The sequence below is a fragment of the Macaca mulatta genome, chromosome 7 (genome assembly GCF_049350105.2).
Source record: "Macaca mulatta isolate MMU2019108-1 chromosome 7, T2T-MMU8v2.0, whole genome shotgun sequence".
NCBI lineage: Eukaryota > Metazoa > Chordata > Mammalia > Primates > Cercopithecidae > Macaca > Macaca mulatta.
In genome coordinates, this window is record NC_133412.1 from 123,575,673 (window position 1) to 123,595,061 (window position 19,389).

Sequence of the window (19,389 nt, forward strand, 5' to 3'; positions counted from 1 at the left end):
TAGTTAATTTTATCTGGATAGGTCTAGGTCTAAAAGTTGGTTGGCTCTGAGCTACCTAGGTTCAACTGCTAAAAAATGATAAAGGACAGGTGTGGCTCTGGCAGGCAGCTCTGCATTCCTGTGCAACAGGCTGGCTGGACTCTGTTATCAACAGCCTCTAAATTAGCATTGAGGCTAAAGTCTCACTAGCCAATTTGCTCCAATTTTCTTTTTCTCTCTTAGACTGACCTCCAATGCAGGGTGAGCCATGGGGCTCAGGGAGGTGAATAACGACCAAAGCCTAGCTAGCCTGGCCTACAGAGCTCTCTCCAAAATGGGTCACTCACCATATCTTCAGGGTCTGGAATTTTCACTCCACTGAAGTACTGATTCGTGCTAAACACTTGCTGGTGCCTAGGAATGAGATCCCCTTTGGACAAGAAAAAAAAAAAGGTAAGTGAAATTGGTTAGCAAACACTGATCTATGGTTTTCTTCCATCAATGCTGTATTGGTCTTGCCCATGTCTATGGACACTGCAGTGTTCTCGGGCAATCAGAAGGAGAGCCATTCAGGCAACCCACAGCAACCTGTATCAATCCCTACAGTGGACAGCACACTGTGTTAGGCACAGAGGAGGCAAGCAACAGAAACTGAGGGCTACAGCTTCTTGCTCTCAGGTTCTTGTTCTCAGAGCCTACAGTGTACTGAAGGAACCCAAACCAAACAACTCAGAAGCACATACACACAAATAAAATAATGCCTTTTAAAAAACAGCAAAAGGGCAACAACCACAAATCAAAATCCTATTAACTGAATCCTGATAGGTCAAGATAAAATGTTATTGCCCTAGCACTTATAACAGTGTCTAACATACAGCAAGCACTCAATAAATATTTGAAGAAGGAAGAGAGGGAAGAAAGGAAGGTAGGAAGGAAGGGAGGGAGGGAGGCAGGGAAGGGGAAGGAAAGGAGGGAAGAAATCATGGATTTTCTAGCTAGAAGAAATACATTTCCACATTTGGGACCATCTTTTCTTATTTCACCAATTAGCGATCACTTGGAAGTGCCATTTCATCTACTGTTTAGAAGCACTTACAATGTGACACCATGAAACAAAAAGAGTATTTCTATATTTCAGGGGACTCTAGGAAGCTCCTCCTGCCCACATTTCCGTCACATCAGCTAAAATCGCCTTTATGTAAAATTCTATATTATACTTGAAGAGGGATTTTGTTCAGAGAATATAGAGAGATACTCAAAGTGTTCTCCTGGGGCACAACCAGGCCCATTTCCCAGGGCACTGTGGGAGTTCCTACTCCGGGGTATCAAATTATCTAATTACTGATGCATCCTAGAAATTTACCTCGCACTCAAATGCAAAAACTGCTGCCTCACCTCATTTTGGGTGAGCAACCAAAAAGCACACCCTCTAATGCCTTGCCTCAGATCTCAGTGAGCTGCATCATGAGCACAATTCCTTGTACCTTAATAACCTTCTTCCTCCAGTGCCAGAGGGGTGACATGGGAAGGCTGTCCTACAATCACTAGAGGAAACACAGCCAAGAAAGGCTGAGTGCCCCGGAAGGTCTACAAAGCACCTTCCATGTCACTCGACAAAGTCAAGCTATCAACAAACATTTATTGCCTACAATGTGCAGACACTGGTGGAGGGTAAGTAGAAATATAAGACATGATCTCACCATCAGGAAGTTTACAGTATCTTTGCGAAGATAAGATTACAAGGGAAGGCATGGCGATGGCAGTTGCTACAAGAGTTTAGAGGAGGAAAAGTTTAAACTGGGATACTCAGGGGAGTCAGGGGAGTTTATGTCTAAACTCCCTGACTTTGGAAGAGGGCAATCAATACTGATGGTTTTTTTTTTTTTCTCTCACCTTCCCTCCCTTCTCCTCCCCTGCCCTTCCCCTCCACCTCCGAGGTTAGAGAGAAAGGAAAGGGCACTGGGGCGGGAAAGCAAGACAGGCTGCGTGACATTAGCACTAGCCTTCCTCCTGACACTTAGAAGGCTGGGAATCATCCTCCGTAGAGTCTGAATAATCCAAACTAGTCAGGCAGGCTGGGGTTAAGGACATTCAAATGAATGACACAAATCGTCATAAATGAGGTAAACCATGAAAGCATTCTGTAAACTGCTAAGCCCTTACAGAAATGTGAGTTTTTATTGTTGTTATTGTCATTAACATTTTAACTTGATCCAAACTGCTCAAGAATCTTGGGTTTTTTTGGACAATGAGTAAGTACTCAATAATTGTTAACTATTTTTAATTAAAACAAATATGGCCACCTTTAATGAAGTCATTTAAATGAGGCTTTGAGTTTTCCTCTTTCCTAACTAATGCCTTAAAGGGCATTAGGTGAGACAGGGAACTTGGCTCTGCCCTGCCCCAACCTGGGGAAATACCCAGTTTTCCAAAAGGCAGGACGAAAACACCACTTACCCAAGGTCTTCCTAATCAGATAGAGTTGATCCACATCCGATTTTCCCGGCCACAGAGGCACTCCTGACAGCAGCTCAGCAAAGACACAGCCAATTGCCCAAACATCCACTGGGGGGCCGTACTGCGTGTCCCCCACCAGCAGCTCAGGGGAGCGGTACCACCTGGTAGCCACGTAGTCTGTATAGTAGTCACTCGGTCCAGCTGGCCAGTGATGGAACATGGAAAACAAAGAGCAGCGGAAGGCTGGAATCAAAACTGGGAGAGGGCGATCTCAGAAGTCAAGCCTGCGCCCAATCTTGTGGCCTTATTCTATATCGCTGGTTCTCAAATCTAGCTGCACATTCAAATCACTTATATATATTTTTAAATTACTGATGCTCAAGCCACACTTCAGTCCAGTTAAAACAGAATCCATGGGGGAGGGTCTGGGGGTGTTATTGGGCGTAGAATTTAAAGTTCCCTGGGCACGGCAGCTCACGCTTGTAATCCTAGCACTTTGGGAGGCCGAGGTAGGTGGATTGCTTGGGCCCAGGAGTTTGAGACCAGCCTGGGCAACATGGTGAAACCCTGTCTCTACAAAAAAAATTCAAAACTTAGCCAGGTGTGGTGGCTCATGCCTGTAGTCCCAGCTACTCAGGAGGCTGAGGTGGGAGGATCACCTGAACTGGGGAGGTCGAGGCTGTGGTGGGCTGTGAACTGTGCCACTGTACTCCAGCCTGGGCAACAGAGTGAGACCCTGTCTCAAAAAAAAAAAAAAAAAAAGTTCCCCCAGGTGATTCTAATCTGCCTCCAAGGTTGAAAGCCACTATTCTAAAGTAGCACTTCTGAAAAGTATTATTTTAGCAAGAAATGGTAAAAATCAGGGAGGTAAGATACTTTTTAATAACCGCTTTACTGTGGTATAATTTATGGATAGCATACATATGTAAACCACTGTATGTATCTACACGTTTTCAGGAATTACAAAATTATAATTTATGGCATGCTTATGCCCTAAATATACAAGTACTGGCTTGTATACTTCTAGAGCATTTAAATCCTTTATTGTATCAATAACTTTTCCATCTTTTTTACTTAACAAAAGAAAATGTCAATACTCACTCAAAAGCCGAGCAAATCCAAAGTCACAAAGCTTAATCACGGAATGTTTTGTGATGAGGATATTTTCTGGCTTCACATCTCTATGTATGCACTAGTGTAACAAATCAAAACAAAAACAATATTAAGGCTGAACTATATATGAGATAAATGAAACACTTGACTATTTAGCAAATATTGGATAAATCATCTAAATCTCTCCTTGGCCTATTGGACAACAGCAAAAGAGCAGCCTAAAATAAATCTAGTACCAAGCCTGTCAGAGCCTGAATCATCCCAAATTCCTAAAAGGCCCAAAAGAACCAAGAAGGGTGAAAGGAAAATGAAAGTAGGGTAGCCAGTCTTAGCAAAGAAAAATACAGGACACCCAGTTACATTTGAATTTCAGATAAACAAATAATTTTTAGTATAATACATACCATCAAGCACTTGGGATGTACTTATGCTAAAAAGTTATGCTTGTTTATCTGAAATTCAAATGTAACTGGGTGTCCTGTGTTTCAACTAACAGTACTAGGTGAAAGGGAAAATGTTGAAAGGTCGGGTGAGGCTGCATCACGGTTGCAGGAGCTGCACATTGGTGCATAAGCAGAATTCACAATTCAGTTGTTTAACTGTGAACAGAATACAGTTGGCCTCATAAACAGGACAAGCCCTGAGCCTGCTGAGATAAGCTGGAAGCGAAGGGCGGCAACCACAGCTTGCCAAGAGATCTCCCTTCCAGCTCTGACATTCATCCCAACAAGATAAACAAGAGTAGGCAGCAGCCCTCACCCTCTGGGGAGAGTCGCTAGATGTCAGCTCTGTCCCACACACAAGTGCTCTGAGAGCTGCAGCCACCCCTCAGGATATGGCCCCCCCTCCAGAATTTAGACTCAAGTCACCTGTGGTTTCCAGCCCACAGCCAACATTCTTTAACTGGGTGATATTAGAGAGAAGAACGTTTGAGAATCTTCACATGATTTTCTCATTACACGACAATTTCTTTGGTAAAGAACAAATCAACAACCTAATTAACAATTACATTTTCTTTTTTTTTAAAGTTGGGTCAAAATACTGCTCAGGGTCCCTAATAATCTTCCTCTTTCCCAAGTGTTTTCCTCTCAGGAGGAGAATGCTAGATCGTTCTGCAACCTGAGAGACCCTCTTTGGCCTGCAGCCTGAAACCCTGGGGTTATCCTTAAGAACCTGGAGAGGACTCGGGTTCTTCTTGGACATGACCAGTTCTCACTCCAAACGACCTTCAGGATGAGAGATCAGTGTCAATGTTTGCCCATAGGTATTTATTATTCTGGAAAATTTGGGTTGAAATAAAACAACTTTGGGATTTTATTACAATCTATCTGGTTCTTAGCAATTAACATCCCTGAGATCTCTATTCTTTTACCAGTGGCTTCACATATTGCTATAAATGGGTACACCATGAATATCATGATGACATATGGTCAGAAGTACTTGTAAGCAAGTATGTGCTCCTATTCTGTTCTGGGAATTCTTTACAAGTTTCTGCACCCACCCCCATCAGCACATGGAGCCAAACAGGGCGTCTGGGGCTCTCCAGGGAACTGTGGTATGTATTATATTTGTTTTTAGCATCCCAGATCTGCCCTACCAGGGTCTTAGTGCAGTCTCTCTTGCTCCCCAATCCTAAAACCTGCTCTCGAGAGAGTGCTAAGTCACAGTAACTAACAATATGGGTGTCCACTCTCCCCTGTGTATGACAAGGATTATAGCTTTAGCTAGTTGGAGGCCCCTCAGGGAGAAGTGCTGTCTACTCTCATACTTCCTCCTTCCAAGAATGCAGCATCAGGAAAAATCATTTGGAACAATATAAAGAAGGAGATTTAGCCCTACCACCTAAATTGACCCTGGCAGTTGAGTAGGATAAAATATTGTAGTGAAATTGCACTCATGGTCAAAATGAAGCTCTAACTTTGAAATCTGGTTTCTATGCACAGGCAGTGAGCAGTGTTGTATTGGATGGAGCAGCAGGCTTCCCAGCCTCTGTGAAGTCACGTCACCTGGGCAATAGTCTACTATGCCTCTACCAGCCACCTGTGGCCAGAAGTGTCACAGGCTTTCAATGGGTTGCTTGGTTCCAGACTCGACACTCTTATCTCACCAAAGCAGGCACTAGCACTTTGCACTGGGTTTGGGGTTCCACCTACTGCAACTGGCATACTGTAACCAAGCAGGCATGAATCACCTGGGGTTTCCCCCAATTTCACAGCCTTTTGGGAGTACAAGATCACATAGACTCCAAGTGAATGGGGTTCTACCTTAAATCTGAGTAGTTTTTAAGCAGTATAAATATATGAATAATTTTTTGGGGTGTGTGTGTGTGTGTGTGTGTGTGTGTGTGTGTGTGTGTTTTGAGACAGGGTCTCATTCTGTCATCCAGGCTGGAGTGCAGTTGTGTGATCTTGACTCACTGCAGCCTCCACCTCCCCAGCTCAAGCAATCCTCCCACCTCAGCCTCCTGAGTAACTGGGACCACAGGCACACACCACCGCACCCAGTTAATTTTTTTAATTTTTTGTAGAGACAGGGTTTTGCCATGTTGTCCAGGTTGGTCTCGAACTCCTGGGCTCAAGTGATCTGCCTACCTTGGCCTCCCAAAGTGCTGGGATTACATGCAGGAGCCACCATGCCTGGCACTAGTTTCTTAAAATCATAAAAATGCATATTTTGTATAACCTGAGCAAGAAGGAATAGCTAGGTTGGCATTTTTAGCCTCTACTTACCCAATCAGGCTTATGAAGATTTGGGTAAAAAATTTTACCCACAAAAGTGTGATATAAACTTTGTACAAGGCTCCACCTCAGCTTAAGGGGAGCCTTCTCACTTTTCAAAAGAGATCATGAGACTTACATTGTGTTTATGGCAAAAATTTACAGCTTGCAGTGTCTGCCAAGTTATGCTCTTCACGAGATGTTCTGGTACCCTAATAAAAATAAAGCAGCACAAACACATTCTTTAGTGTAGCCATGGAATTCAGCTCAAGAAAAGAAAAAATAAACCAAGATAGGCTTTAGTAGTGAAAAACCCTAGGTGACACATAGTCATCTTACTCATCAAACAGTCATTCCGTGAATCCAAAATGTAAAAATATGTGACCAGCACACCGCTGAATTCTAGGGACAACAGGTTAACAAAAATGCAAACATCTACTTCTATAGGTAAGGATATGAAAACCTACAGGGATTTCAACAAGTATTTATAACCACCTATCTCAAACATCTGTGACACTACTGGGAGGCTGCCTAGTAACTTGAGCTCCATTTTTACAAGGAATTTTTTGTTGATGTAAAGTTAGTTACTATTCAGCACAAAAGATGCTGTTTATTTTCTCAAGTTGCCCCAAACCGATGGCCTTGAAGCAGGACTCATCTTCCATGTGTGGGCACATGGTCTCTCAGAGCAGCACTGCTGTTGTTTGTTTGTTTGTTTAGATAATGAAGACTTTACTGATTATAGCGAAGAGCTTTACATTGCAAACCATGTAACAAATGTTAATAATAATCTAATAACCCGAGGCACCCTGGTTCTTTCCACATGCTGCCATGGCAGCCAGCTGCACCCCACTTACATCTTTCTACTGTCTTCTCCATCACAGCAGCTAAACTCCAAGCCACTGCTCCCAGTACTTCTTCCCTGACTCACATCTTATATTACCAGGGCAACCAGTAGTCCCAGCAGGTACTTCTTGTGAATTAGAAAGAGGCACATCGCCTGGAAGCATTTAAAACAACAACAACAAACCAAGGCAGGGAGTGTAAGAAATGAACCACAGAGAGAGTGCATTTATACCCACTGGCTGGACTTACTGTTTTGATAAATCAAACATTCCACAGTGTTGCTGTGGTCCTCAGCCAAAACGAATAAGTAAATCATGGAGGAAATTCTTGAGTAACTGTGTTAAGGGGACCACAAAAAGTCACTTCCAGCCTCTGAGAGAAGCTACAAGGCCACTGTTGTCACAGGCCAGAAGTTCAGGAAATCCTTTCAGGCAGATCGGGGGGTATTTGAGCAGAGAGTGGGATCACATGAAGGAAAGGAAGAGGCCATTTCCAGGAAGGCTAGTTGGGACATTACTGGACCAGGGCTGTGTCCCTGGGCTTGAAGTTGCTTCTCTCTAAATTCTCTTTTCCTTGTTTGAGCGGCATATAGGCATAGACACTAGAAAAAGTCCCTGTCAAGAAAAAAGGCTTAGAAAAATGCAACTAAGATGAGACATTAGCCTCCACTTTTTACTTCTTTTTAAGAGACAGCTCTGCTGCCCAGGCTGGAGGCAGTGGTGCTGTCATAGCTCACTGAACTTTGGACTTCTGGACTTAAGGGATCCTCTCGCCTCAGCCTTCCAAGTAGCCTCTACATTTTGTCCAGAAAAATGGAATATATCTTGATTATTCAATAAATTAGGTTTTTGGGTGTTTGTTTTGTTTTGTTCTGTTTTTTTGAGACAGAGTCTTGCTCTGTCACCCAGGCTAAAGTGCAGTGGTACAATCTCAGCTCACTGCAAACTCTACCTTCCAGGTTCAAGCAATTCTCCTGTCTCAGCCTCCAAGTAGCTGGGATTACAGGCGTGTGCTACCACGCCTGGCTAATTTTTGTATTTTTAATAAAGACAGAGTTTCACCATGTTGGCCAGGCTGGTTTCAAACCCCTGACCTCAAGTGATCCACCCGCCTCAGCCTCCCAAAGTGCTGGAATTACAAGCGTAAGCCACCATGCCCCTCCTGCAAATTAAGTATTAATATAGAGTTACCAGTACCAGGCAACTTTAGTTCCTACAAATATTTCCCCAGATAAATTACATAAAGGAGCATATAAAAGTAAGTTATAGTTGCATATCATTATTGCTCCTCTAATCCCCAGCACATTTAATCCCCAGAATTACAAAATTCTCAAATGTAAAAGCTCTGTACAAATTACTTAGCATCGTCTTGAATTGGCTACTCACTTGACTCTTTATTCAGTTTCTTTTCTGGAATGCAGAGGCCTCAGCCTCTGAGATCCCTTTTAGCTGAAACACTCAGATAATAAGAGGGGCCAGGTCTTCACTGTTGGAGAAGAGAGTTACAACTATAAAAAGGCAAAAAAATAGATAGAATATGTTCTGTGGTGTTGGATTGAGAGACAGAAAGAGAGAGAGAGACAGCGTGAGAGTGCTGTGCTAGAAGGGGTGGACCACCTTATATAGGGTGGCCCAGAAAGCTTCTCTGGTTAAGGGAACATCTAAAATAGTGGTTAAGGTGGTGAGAAGTGGCCAGATTGGGGCTATATTTTTAAAATAGAGCTTCCAGGATTTTCTGAGGGATTGGATGTGGGAGAAAGAGAAGAATCAAGGAATGACATCAGGTTTTTAGCTTGAGTAACCGGTACACGGTGGTGCCTTCTACTCAGGAGAACACTGGAGGATAAACTGGTTTGGGGGAGGGGAATGCTTACTGGACACCCAAGGGAAGACTCTGAGTCAGCGATTCTACATTCAGAAGGAAGGTCAGGCTGGAAATATGAGTTTGAGAAGCATAGCATGTGGGTGGTATTTGGGGCCTAGGACTGAATGAAGCCAATTAAGGGTGAATTCAGCTAAAGAAGAGGAGCTCGGAAGGAAGCTGTGACCCTTCACCACAGAGAGGGCAGAAAGAGAAAGGGGACCCCACAAGGGCACCTGAGTTGAGAGCATCAAGTGAGTAAGACAACACTCAGGAGAATACAGTGTCACAGAACCAACTGAAGAAAGTGTGTCAAAGGACTTCTGAATTAAGGTGATGGACTGAGCAAGCCCAGTTAATTTCGTTCCGTCGCGAAACCAGACTAGAACTACGCTGCAGACTTTTAAAGACAAAACCTCACAAGGTCAGAGATGACAGGGGAAGAGATAACAGCAACACAATGTGGAATCCAGAAAGCAACTGAATGAAAGATAATTAACTTAACAATCCTAGAAAGCGAAAATCTAAGCCAGGAGAGGGAAGGTGGAGAACCAACCAATTTATCCGGAAAGAATCCTCAAAAGGCTCAGGAAGCAGCAGCCAAGGTCTCTATGGAACGAGGAGCTAAGGAGTATGGAAAAAACTGTTTAGGAAATAATTAAATCCCTAGATCCCCTCTCCCATTATTTGCCCACAGGGAAACACTCTCCACTACCAGGCAGAAGGCTGGAGCTTTGTTTCCGGAGAGGATAAAGCAGAGGACATTTGGCATAGGTGAGATTGTGGATACTGTTCTGAAAATGTGGATACTGTTCTGAAAATGGGATTAAAGGACTGTACACATACGAAATGCTGAATGCTGAGATTCCCCATCCCTCTTCCCTTGCTGGACTCTGAGAAATCCAGCAGGCAGACTTCACTCTCTCCAGACACAATATTCAAAGACTTCTTTGGGAGAAGCTCGGAGGGAAAGATCTGAAGATTCCAACACTGGAGTTCCGCCAGCAAATGGCCTAGCTAGAAAACCATAGTGAAGCTCAAAGCTTCCAATAGTTCCTTATTCTAAACTATGAGCATACAACCAGAGATTATATGATGCCCAAGAAAAGCCTCTAGTAAGAAAGTGGAAGACTAGAACAAACAAAAAAAGCAACTTAAAAGAAACAGAAATTATGGAGGGTGAAGAGAACTTTTTAAAATACCATTAATATCCTCAGACAGAAAATGAAAGCTGTTGTATCCATGAAATAAGAACATGATACTACGAGAAAATGAGAGGACCAGCTCAAGAGTCCACACCCAAATAATAGAGGGTTGAGAAAAAGAAAATAGGTAAAACAATGAACAGGAAGTCAATAACAAAACAATTCAAAAAACTTTTTCTGAGGCAGAAAAGGCCCAGCAAGTGCCAGGATAATGGATGAAAATGAAGACCCACTCATGAGTTTCATAATCAAGAACACTGAGCACAAAGAGCTCCTACAAGTTTCTGGAAAAAGAAACAGGACTTCAAAAGAGAGCAGAAAATAGAATGGCATCAGGCTTCTTGGCACTAGAAGATAGAAGACACTAAAATAATGACTTCAAAATTTTGAAGGAACATTATCTTCAACCAAAAACCAACAAACAAGCCTATACCCAAACAAAATACCAATCCAGTGTGAGGATGGAATAAAGCATGCAAGGGCAAGGTCTCAACTTCTTATTTCTTCCTGTACCTCTCATCTACTGTTTCTCAAGAAGCCCCTCATGGATGCAGTCCACCAAAAAGGAGCAGTCCATTACAAAGAAGATTATATGGGATGGAGACCCAACGCAGGAAGGAAGCAGCAGGAGTCTCTGGGAGGATGGCAGAGGGAGATGACAGGATAACTGCACTCCACGTGGCAAAAGCAACCCATTTGGACAGGACAGTGTGACACAAGAGTCAGGCACAGTGAGGGATGTCATTGCCATGCCCTCTGCCTCATGCCACCTCAAATAAATATGAATATATTCAACAAACTTAACAGTTCTGGAAGAGTCTGGGTGACTAGCTGGACCCTTCAGGCTTAGGCAGATGTTTTGATGTCCTTTGTTCTTCTCTCTTGTCTTTTTGTTGTTGTTGTTTTGTTTTGTTTTGTTGTTTTTTTTTTTGAGACACTGTCTCCATCTGTCACCCTGGCTGGAGTGCAGTGATGCTGTCTTGGCTCACTGCAACTCTTGCCTCCTGAGTTCAAGCAATTCTCCTGTCTCAGCCACCCGAGTAGCTCAGATTACAGGCATATGTCCACATACCCAGCTAATTTTTGTATTTTTAGTAGAGATGGGGTTTCACCATGTTGGCCACGGTTGGCCAGGTTGGTCTCAAACCTCAGGTGATCTGCCCATCTCAGCCTCCCAAAGTGCTGGGATTTCAGGCGTGAGCCACTGCACTTGGCCAATACTTTTTAAATTTTTGTAGAGATGGGGGTCTTACTGTATTGCCCAGGCTGGTCTTGAACTCCTGGGCTCAAGTGATTCTCCTGCCTTGGCCTCCCAAAACACTGGGATTATAGACATGAGCCACTACGCCTGGCCTAAGGAAGATGTTCTTAAAATTGTAGCTTGTGCTAGCCAGGCTAGGGAACTCATTCCACCTTAAGGTATTTGTTTCCACATTGGTGGTAAATAGTGGTTGTGGCTGAGCTCTAGGGCAGAGTGGGGAAGGGCTAGAACAGGCATGAAGAGAAGGGGCTCAATCCCCTCTCATTCTTTACTCCCTTTAATAGCTCTTCTAGCTCAAAAGCAAGCTCTCCTTTCAGAGCAATCATATATAAGCTCAACCTTAACTTATGAGAGAAGAAGGGGCATGAGCTATTCTCCTGGACCTGGTTCTTCTCTGCCATGGGATTAGGTGATTGAACTTTAGATGAGCCATATATATCCCCAGCTTTCCTTCCTAGTAAATAGTGCTCCAAGGCAGCGGGACAGGATCCAGCTCGGGCCTTTTGGACTCCCAGCCAGCTGGGCCTGGTCTGGTGGGCTTTAAACTCCTGAAGATGTCAGCTCCCTAGACCTAGATATGAGAGTCTGGGCAAGGTATGAGAAAATCAAGCAAGGATCCCCCTTTTCCTTTCTGTCCCACACCAAGACAGAAGGGGCTCAAGAAGGCACTTCTATAGGTAGTCAGGTGGTCTTCCTTGAGGTCTTCAGTTCAGTTGCGTTGTTGAGAGCTCCAGTTGCCCCTCCAGAGGCCACTGGGCTGTTGCCCAGCTACCCAGAGGCACTCCTTCTGGGGAGGGGGGAATGGAATCCATCTTTCGCTAGTGGGAAGATGTGGAGAACAGACACACTGCTGAGATCTCCACTGGTGTGACCTCGTGGCATTCTTCCTGCCTGCTTTGGGCATTTTATTTCACCCCTCAGGAACATAAAGGGCTCCCAACTGCTTGATTCTAAGGAAGGGTGTGGGCCAGGGGGAGGGGGGTGGTGTCATTTGAAATCCCTGGAGTCTAGATTTCTGTGTGATTATATCATTTTTTAACCAGTTAGAGATGGATGTACTTGGTCAAAATAAGCAAGTAAACCCAGAAACAGGAAGACAAGAAATCCAGGAAGTAATGAATCTGACCACAGAGAAATGCAGCAGGAATTACAAGGACGATGGCAAAGGGAAATCCAAGGGACACAGCTGGACAGCAGGTCTTGAGTACAACAAGCCAGACAGAAGGAGAAGGAGGCTTAAAGGTCAGACATTACCAAGAAAAAAATGGAACTGACAGATTACCTGATGCAACTATCCTGTGAAAATGTACATTGAGAGGCTATTAAAATGAGTGGGGGTGGGGCACAGTGAGTGGCTCATGCCTGTAATCCCAGCACTTTGGGAGGCTGAGGTGGGCAGATTGCTTGAGCCCAGGAGTTTGAGACCAGCCTGGGCAACATGGTGATACCCCATCTCTACAAAAAATTAGCCAAACATGGTGGCAGGCACCTATAGTCCCAGCTACTTAGAAGGCTGAGGTGGGAGGATTTCTTGAGTCTGGGAGGTGGAGGTTGCAGTGAGCTATGATTGGGCCACTGCACTCCAGCCTGGGTGACAGAGTGAGGCCTTGTCTCAAAAAAAAAAAAAAAAAAAAAAAAAAAAAAAAAAAAAGAGAGAGAGAAAAAAAAAAAACCCAAAAATGGTGAGGGGAGGGAATTAGCAACAGGATTAAAGAATGTTAAGCACATTTTAAAATAAGACAAGTGTTAATTTGAGGAAAAAGTAGAAAAGGAAGCCATAGTATGGTACAATGCTCAGCTATAAGTAATATTTACATAGGTACAATAATGGGAACAGTGAACATTAATGTAACTATTTTGGAGGATTAGAATAGGAAGTAGAGGGGATAGTGATTTCAGGGAGCTAAATTTTCATCTGTCATAATAGAAAGCCTTTGATGTCTAAACACTGATATTTTGAGATATATTAATCACTCTTTTATATTACATTATACTGCTGGATTTGATTTGCTAATAATTTTGCTAAGGGTTTTTTACCTAAATTCTTGAGTAATATTCATCTGTCATTTTCTTTTCTAGAAATGTCTGTCTGGTTTTGGCATCAGCATATAGTGGCCTCATAAAATGATTTGGGAAATGTTCCTTCTCATATTTTCTGAAAGAGTTTGGGTAGGGTTACTGTTATTTCTTCCTTACATATTGATAAAATTCATCCATCAAATATTTTAATAATAGAACCTAAGGTAGCACGACTATAAGGAAAAAATTTATATATAAATCCATATCTTTGGTGAGAAAGTAAATTGGTTCCATTTGGCAAAATTTACAACTCAAGAGTACCACTTTGAGAACTTTTAAAGGAAAATTACAAAAGAAGAAAAATCTATTTGTAGGAAAATTTTATACCAGAATCATTATCAAACCAAACACTGAAAATGACCTCAGTATCCAACCAGAGAGGAATGGTGAGACATAACAAACTTAATGTAATATTTTATAGTCATTGACAATAGAGCTAAAGATTATAATGCAACATATATAGAAAATACATAGAAAAGAATATTAAGCGAAGAATAGAATTGAGGGGAAAAACAGCCATCTCATCACAGAACACAGAGAATGTGGTGCTTCGTTTGGAAAAGCTTGGCTGCCTTCACCGTCTTCAGGCTTGCAGACACAGACACTCAATTTTGTCAGCACACCAAGACAGTATCCATTTCAAAGGGGCAAGTGAACATTAAACAAATTAACTAGCCTGACATATAAAACTTGAGTGCCATCATATTCACCCGTACCCAAATTCTGAGTACTAGCTTATGCTTTCTTTGTAGACAATTTCATAAAGTCAAGTTATAATCAGAATGATGAGCAAAGAATTTGGATGAGGGAAAGTTGGCAATTTGACAGGTTATTGCTGTTAAACTGAGAGCACTTAACTGCATCCATCTGCACATCAGGAAGAATTTATCATTAGATAAAACATAGAGTCAGTCAAATCTAACAAGCCTAGCAGTCATTCTGTCTCTTTAAGGTTGCTTTACATATCTCTGCCCTGATGCATTATGTGTTCGTTTCACAAAATAACTTTCAGAGAGCAATCTCTGTCTCTCCAAGTTTTTAGGGGAGGCTGTATTGTGACCCTAATGTCCTAATAACAAAATTGGACAGAGAGAAATGTCTATATGAAAGTGAAGACATCAAACTGATTTTTAAAAATTCTTCAGAAATGTGAAATTCTTCTGAGAGGATGAAGAAATAACATATATCTCTGTCTAGCATTCTCAATTACAGTAGTCATTCTTTCCACTGCTGCTTGTCTAATATTTGTGACACAGATCATCAAACAGTTGGCATTCATCAAGACTTCATTTCTACACAAGGCTATCACAAAAATGGGAAGGGCTGGGGGTCTGGCCAAACTCTTGTAAAAAAAGAATATATTACTAGGAATTTATCCTAAAAAAATATTTACGAAAATGGTTGTTCACTGTAGCATGGTTAGTAATAGAAAATAACTGGAAACAATCTAAGTATTTATCAACAGGAGATTGAACTAAGAAATCATGGTATATTCATACAATGGAATTCTATACAGCCATTTTTAAAATATAAAGGTAGATATGTACAGATAGGGAGAAAGCTTCAGAGTACATTTTTTAAAAATGCAGCCTGATGTGGTGGCAGACACCTGTAGTCCCAGCTACTCAGGAGGCTGGAACAGGAGGATCTCTTGAGCCGGGAGTTAAGGTTTAGCCTGAGCAGCATAGCAACAAGACCCCGTTTCTAAAATTAACTAATTTATTTAACTAAATAAAAAACAAAATAAATGCAGAACAGTATGTAAAGCTATTGATTTTATTCATTTCAATTTTTTGTTTGTTCGTTTGAGATGGAGTTTTGCTCTTGTCACCCAGGCTGGAATGCAGTGGCGCTATCTCAGTTTACTGCCACCTCCGCCTCCCAGATGCAAGCAGTTCTCCTGCCTCAGCCTCCCGAGTAGCTAGGATTGCAGGTGCCCACCACAACGCCGAGCTAATTTTTGTATTTTTAGTAGAGACGGGGTTTCACCATGTTGACCAGGCTGGTCTTGAACTCCTGACCTTAAGTAATCCGCCTACCTTGGCCTCCCAAAGTGCTGGGATTACAGGTGTGAGCCACTGCCCCCAGCCCTTCATTTCAATGTCTGTGTTGCTTTAAAAATTTGCAACAAACAACGTATCATTTTTAATCTATAAAAGATAACATTTCTGGAATTTCACTGTCAGAAACTGAAAACTTGCGGTAATGTACATTACCCAGGAGATGTTCCTTGAACAAACTATGTTATTCAGAGGAGGAACTGGTGGTAATTAAATCTGTGCAGGAAAGAATCAATGAAGTCTTATGTCTGGCTGAACATACAGGTAGGCAGAAAAATAAGGAGAAAACATCCAAACCAGTTATTTGTAAAACTTTGACACAGGGAGATCAATCATTTATAGAATAATAGATTCAAAGCTTTTTAAGTTCTATATAAGACAAGAAATGGTTGTGATTGGGGACAATTATAAAAACATAAACCTAAGCACTGGGAATTATAATTGACATGTATTCATGTTACTGTAACAGGATACATATCTTGTGGTGTAAACTTGCTTGTGTTAGTAGCAACATGAAGTTGGATCTTCTCCAAAAGCTTTCCAAGGGAGTACCAGAAGTTACAAGCATGTTAATAAGAAGATGAATTAGTGTCCATTTCAGGTTCAAATGAGAAGTCTTTGAGTCTGATTTGGCAAGAATTATTTTTAATAACTAAACATTAAAACATTACTATAGTAATAAATTAAACATGAAAAATATAAAAGCACAAATAAAATGAAAAATATCAATAACAATCATAACTAATCACTAGTAATGTTCAGATTTATTACTTTTTTCCCATCTACATATAAATTCTATGAAAATGAAATGATATGTATTTTTATTACAGTATAATTTTTTTCATTTGACAAGCACTCATGAACTTTTTCCTATGTCAATATATGTTTTATCTATTAATATAAGCATTATTCTTAATGGGTCCACTGTATTCTATCATAAAACTTTATCATAATTTACTTAACTAATTCTCTATTGTTAAATATTTCAGTTGATGGCAATTTTTTCTTTATAAACAATACTTAAAAATATCCCATAACAATAAATACTTTTGTAACTAAGTTTTTGCACATATATTCAAATATTTTCTTATGGTAAATCATTCAAAGTAGACTTGCTGGGTTTAAGATAATGCCTCTAAGACTTTTAATACCATACATTGATTGCCAAATTGCCTTCTGGACAGGTTGCTCCAGCAGTATACTTTATAATCTTTTTTGACAATATTAGGCTTTAGAAATTTTAAATCAAAGTAATTTTTAAAACGAAAATCCAAACCTTGTTATGATTATTCTTCTTCAAAATCATTTTGTAACTATCAATTTATTGGTTTGCTAATTCAGTCATTCTACAAGTACTGAGTGTACCAAGTGCCAAATATGCAGCTAGAAGACACTGAGAATACACAGGTGAGGAAGGCCCAGCTCTTGCCCTTGAGGATTGTATAGTTTACTGGGCAAATGGGATATGTAAATAAATAATCCCAGAAGATGTTATAGAGGCCAGTGTGCTGGCAGGCATCATAAGAGAGTCATATGTGAGCTGTAAGGACAGCAGGAGTTTTCCAGGCAGAGTAGAGGAAGTAGGGAAACCCATGCTTGCTAAGCAAACAGCATGTCCTGAACCCTAGAATGCAAGCAATTTGGTAGGACGGGCCATGTATTATGGGCAAACTGGTGGGGAGTGGGGTGGTAGAGTAAGATCTTGTATCTCATGCTGGGGGCATTTCCCCATACCAGTAAGCTTTGGGGAGCTATTAAAGGATTCTATGTAGAGGGTGGCATGCTCAACTTTGTATTTTAGAAATATGTACTTAGAAATATAAGAAGTGATCACAGGGCATTCTGAGGGTGAGTATACTAACCTAAGGGGACCCCACCTGGCACCAAGCAGGCTGGTAACCCAACCTGGCAACACCAGCATCAGTAGCTTATCCTTTGTTGATATTGTCTAATAGATCAAATATGAAACTGAAAGATAACCGAAGTCTTCTGACCCCTAGGGTACTTGATCACCAATTCATAGCATTATACATCTAGAAGTCCCCTTAAACTTTCCCTAGTCCTAAACTCTCATTTTTACAGGTGAAGACACCTGTAAGCAATTTGCCCAAGGTCACACAGATAATGCTAACTCACCTTTACTGTGAATGTGCTTACAAAATTTTATTTTATAGTATGATGTCTCTAAATTAAAAAGTTTTCATATGATGGTAGACTGGATAAAGAAAATGTGGTAGATACATACCATGGAATACTGTGCAGCCAGAAAAAGGAATGAGATCATGTCCTTTGCAGGGACATGGATGGAGCTGGAAGCTGTTATCCTCAGCAAACTAATACAGGAACAGAAAACCAAACACCACATGTTCTCACTTATAAGTGGGAGCTGAACAATGAGAACATATGGACACTTGGAGGGGAACAATGCACACTGAGGCCTGTCGGGGGCTGATTTCCTTAAGGAAATCTTATATTTGATTTCCTTAAGATTTCCTTAAGGAAATCTTATATTTGGCAAACCATAGCATTTTACCATTTGGAAATGAGGTTGCTTCTAATTAACCACACATTTACCTATAGGTCTTTCTGTTTTCTCCCACTCCCATATTAAAGCATTTTCTGTTTCCTGGAACATATATAACATCTTTTAGCCAGTGGAAGTTTTTAAAAATCTGCTTTCAAACTGTAATCATCCTTTTTATTCTGCTCAAACTATATGCCAAAAAAAAGAGCTGACTTCCATTGCTTTTGACTCCCACAAATCAGTGTTCCCAAGTCATTCGACATGATTAATCAAATTCCCTGGAACATCCCTCTGCTACCACATAGCCATGAGTAACTTATATTAATAAGTTTAATTGAAGTGTCACTTGCAAGCCGTCAAAAGATCAAATATCAACATACGAAATGTTTTCTCCTTTGAAAACATAATTTCTCTGTATCGACAACTTTCTGAAGGGAGGTGTCTGTCCTCTTGGCTCTCTCTGGCTATGTAAATTAACATTCTGAAACATGAAAAGTCTGTGCTATGGTCACTATCAAACCACAAGCCACTTCCATTCTGTTTGCCTGAAGGTCATGGCAGATCATATATAACCATCACCACGTGGCAGAGCAAGCCCCTGGCAAAGACTTGAAAGAGTTGTTGGAGAAGCCTCAGCCTCCAGCCACTGAAGTGTGAATGGGAGCCATTCACATTCCATGGGATGGGACACCATTCTGTGGTTCTAATCTATAATCCACTCTTCATATTGTCCCCAGCCAAAGTTGGGCTCCCAGGAACACAGCCAAAAAAGGAAAGGATGGGATATTTTTCATCCCTGGTTACCTTATCTAAAGTCTCCTCCCCTTTCAACTCCAAGGCCACCTTCACCATGAAACCCTCTTTGAATAGTATCTCCCAGGACCTGCTAATCATTCCGTCCTCTTCCTCTAGCCACAGTAACTGGCCCCACGGACAGTTGCGTCACCTGAGCTTAGCCAATCGGAGTTCCACTGGACTTAATGTGCAGATGCTACCTTCTTCTAGAACTTCCTTTCTTCTAGAACAGCTATATTGATTGATGTAAGCCTGTGGCCATTTTGTACTTTTCCCTTCCAAACTCCTTCCATCCCATGCCACCCACATGCCCTCCCAAATCCATCACATAAGGGAAGCTTATTTGCAAGGCACAATGAAAAAGAATTAGGGCTGGGAGAGAGTGAGAGAAAGAACAGGCACTACCTATGCTGCCCTGCCTGAAAACACCCAGCTGAGGAGTGGGTGGGAGCTGGAATCCAGTCTTCTCACCCTGCAAGAGGCTGCCCTCAAC

The 19,389-nt window shown here is 41.6% G+C and overlaps 1 protein-coding gene across 3 annotated transcripts in view; it reads right to left on the minus strand.

Annotated features, from left to right (window-relative positions):
• The window catches only part of CDKL1 (cyclin dependent kinase like 1), a 66,824-nt gene that overhangs the window by 8,997 nt on the left and 38,438 nt on the right, over positions 1-19,389 (minus strand). For all 3 annotated transcript variants that reach the window (XM_015143659.3, XM_077940978.1, XM_077940979.1), the window contains 4 exons: positions 6,406-6,478; positions 3,538-3,628; positions 2,437-2,637; positions 327-409 (listed from right to left, as the gene is read on the minus strand). In XM_015143659.3, the coding sequence (XP_014999145.2) occupies positions 327-409; positions 2,437-2,637; positions 3,538-3,628; positions 6,406-6,478 (448 nt within the window). The remainder of the gene's footprint in view (positions 1-326; positions 410-2,436; positions 2,638-3,537; positions 3,629-6,405; positions 6,479-19,389) is intronic.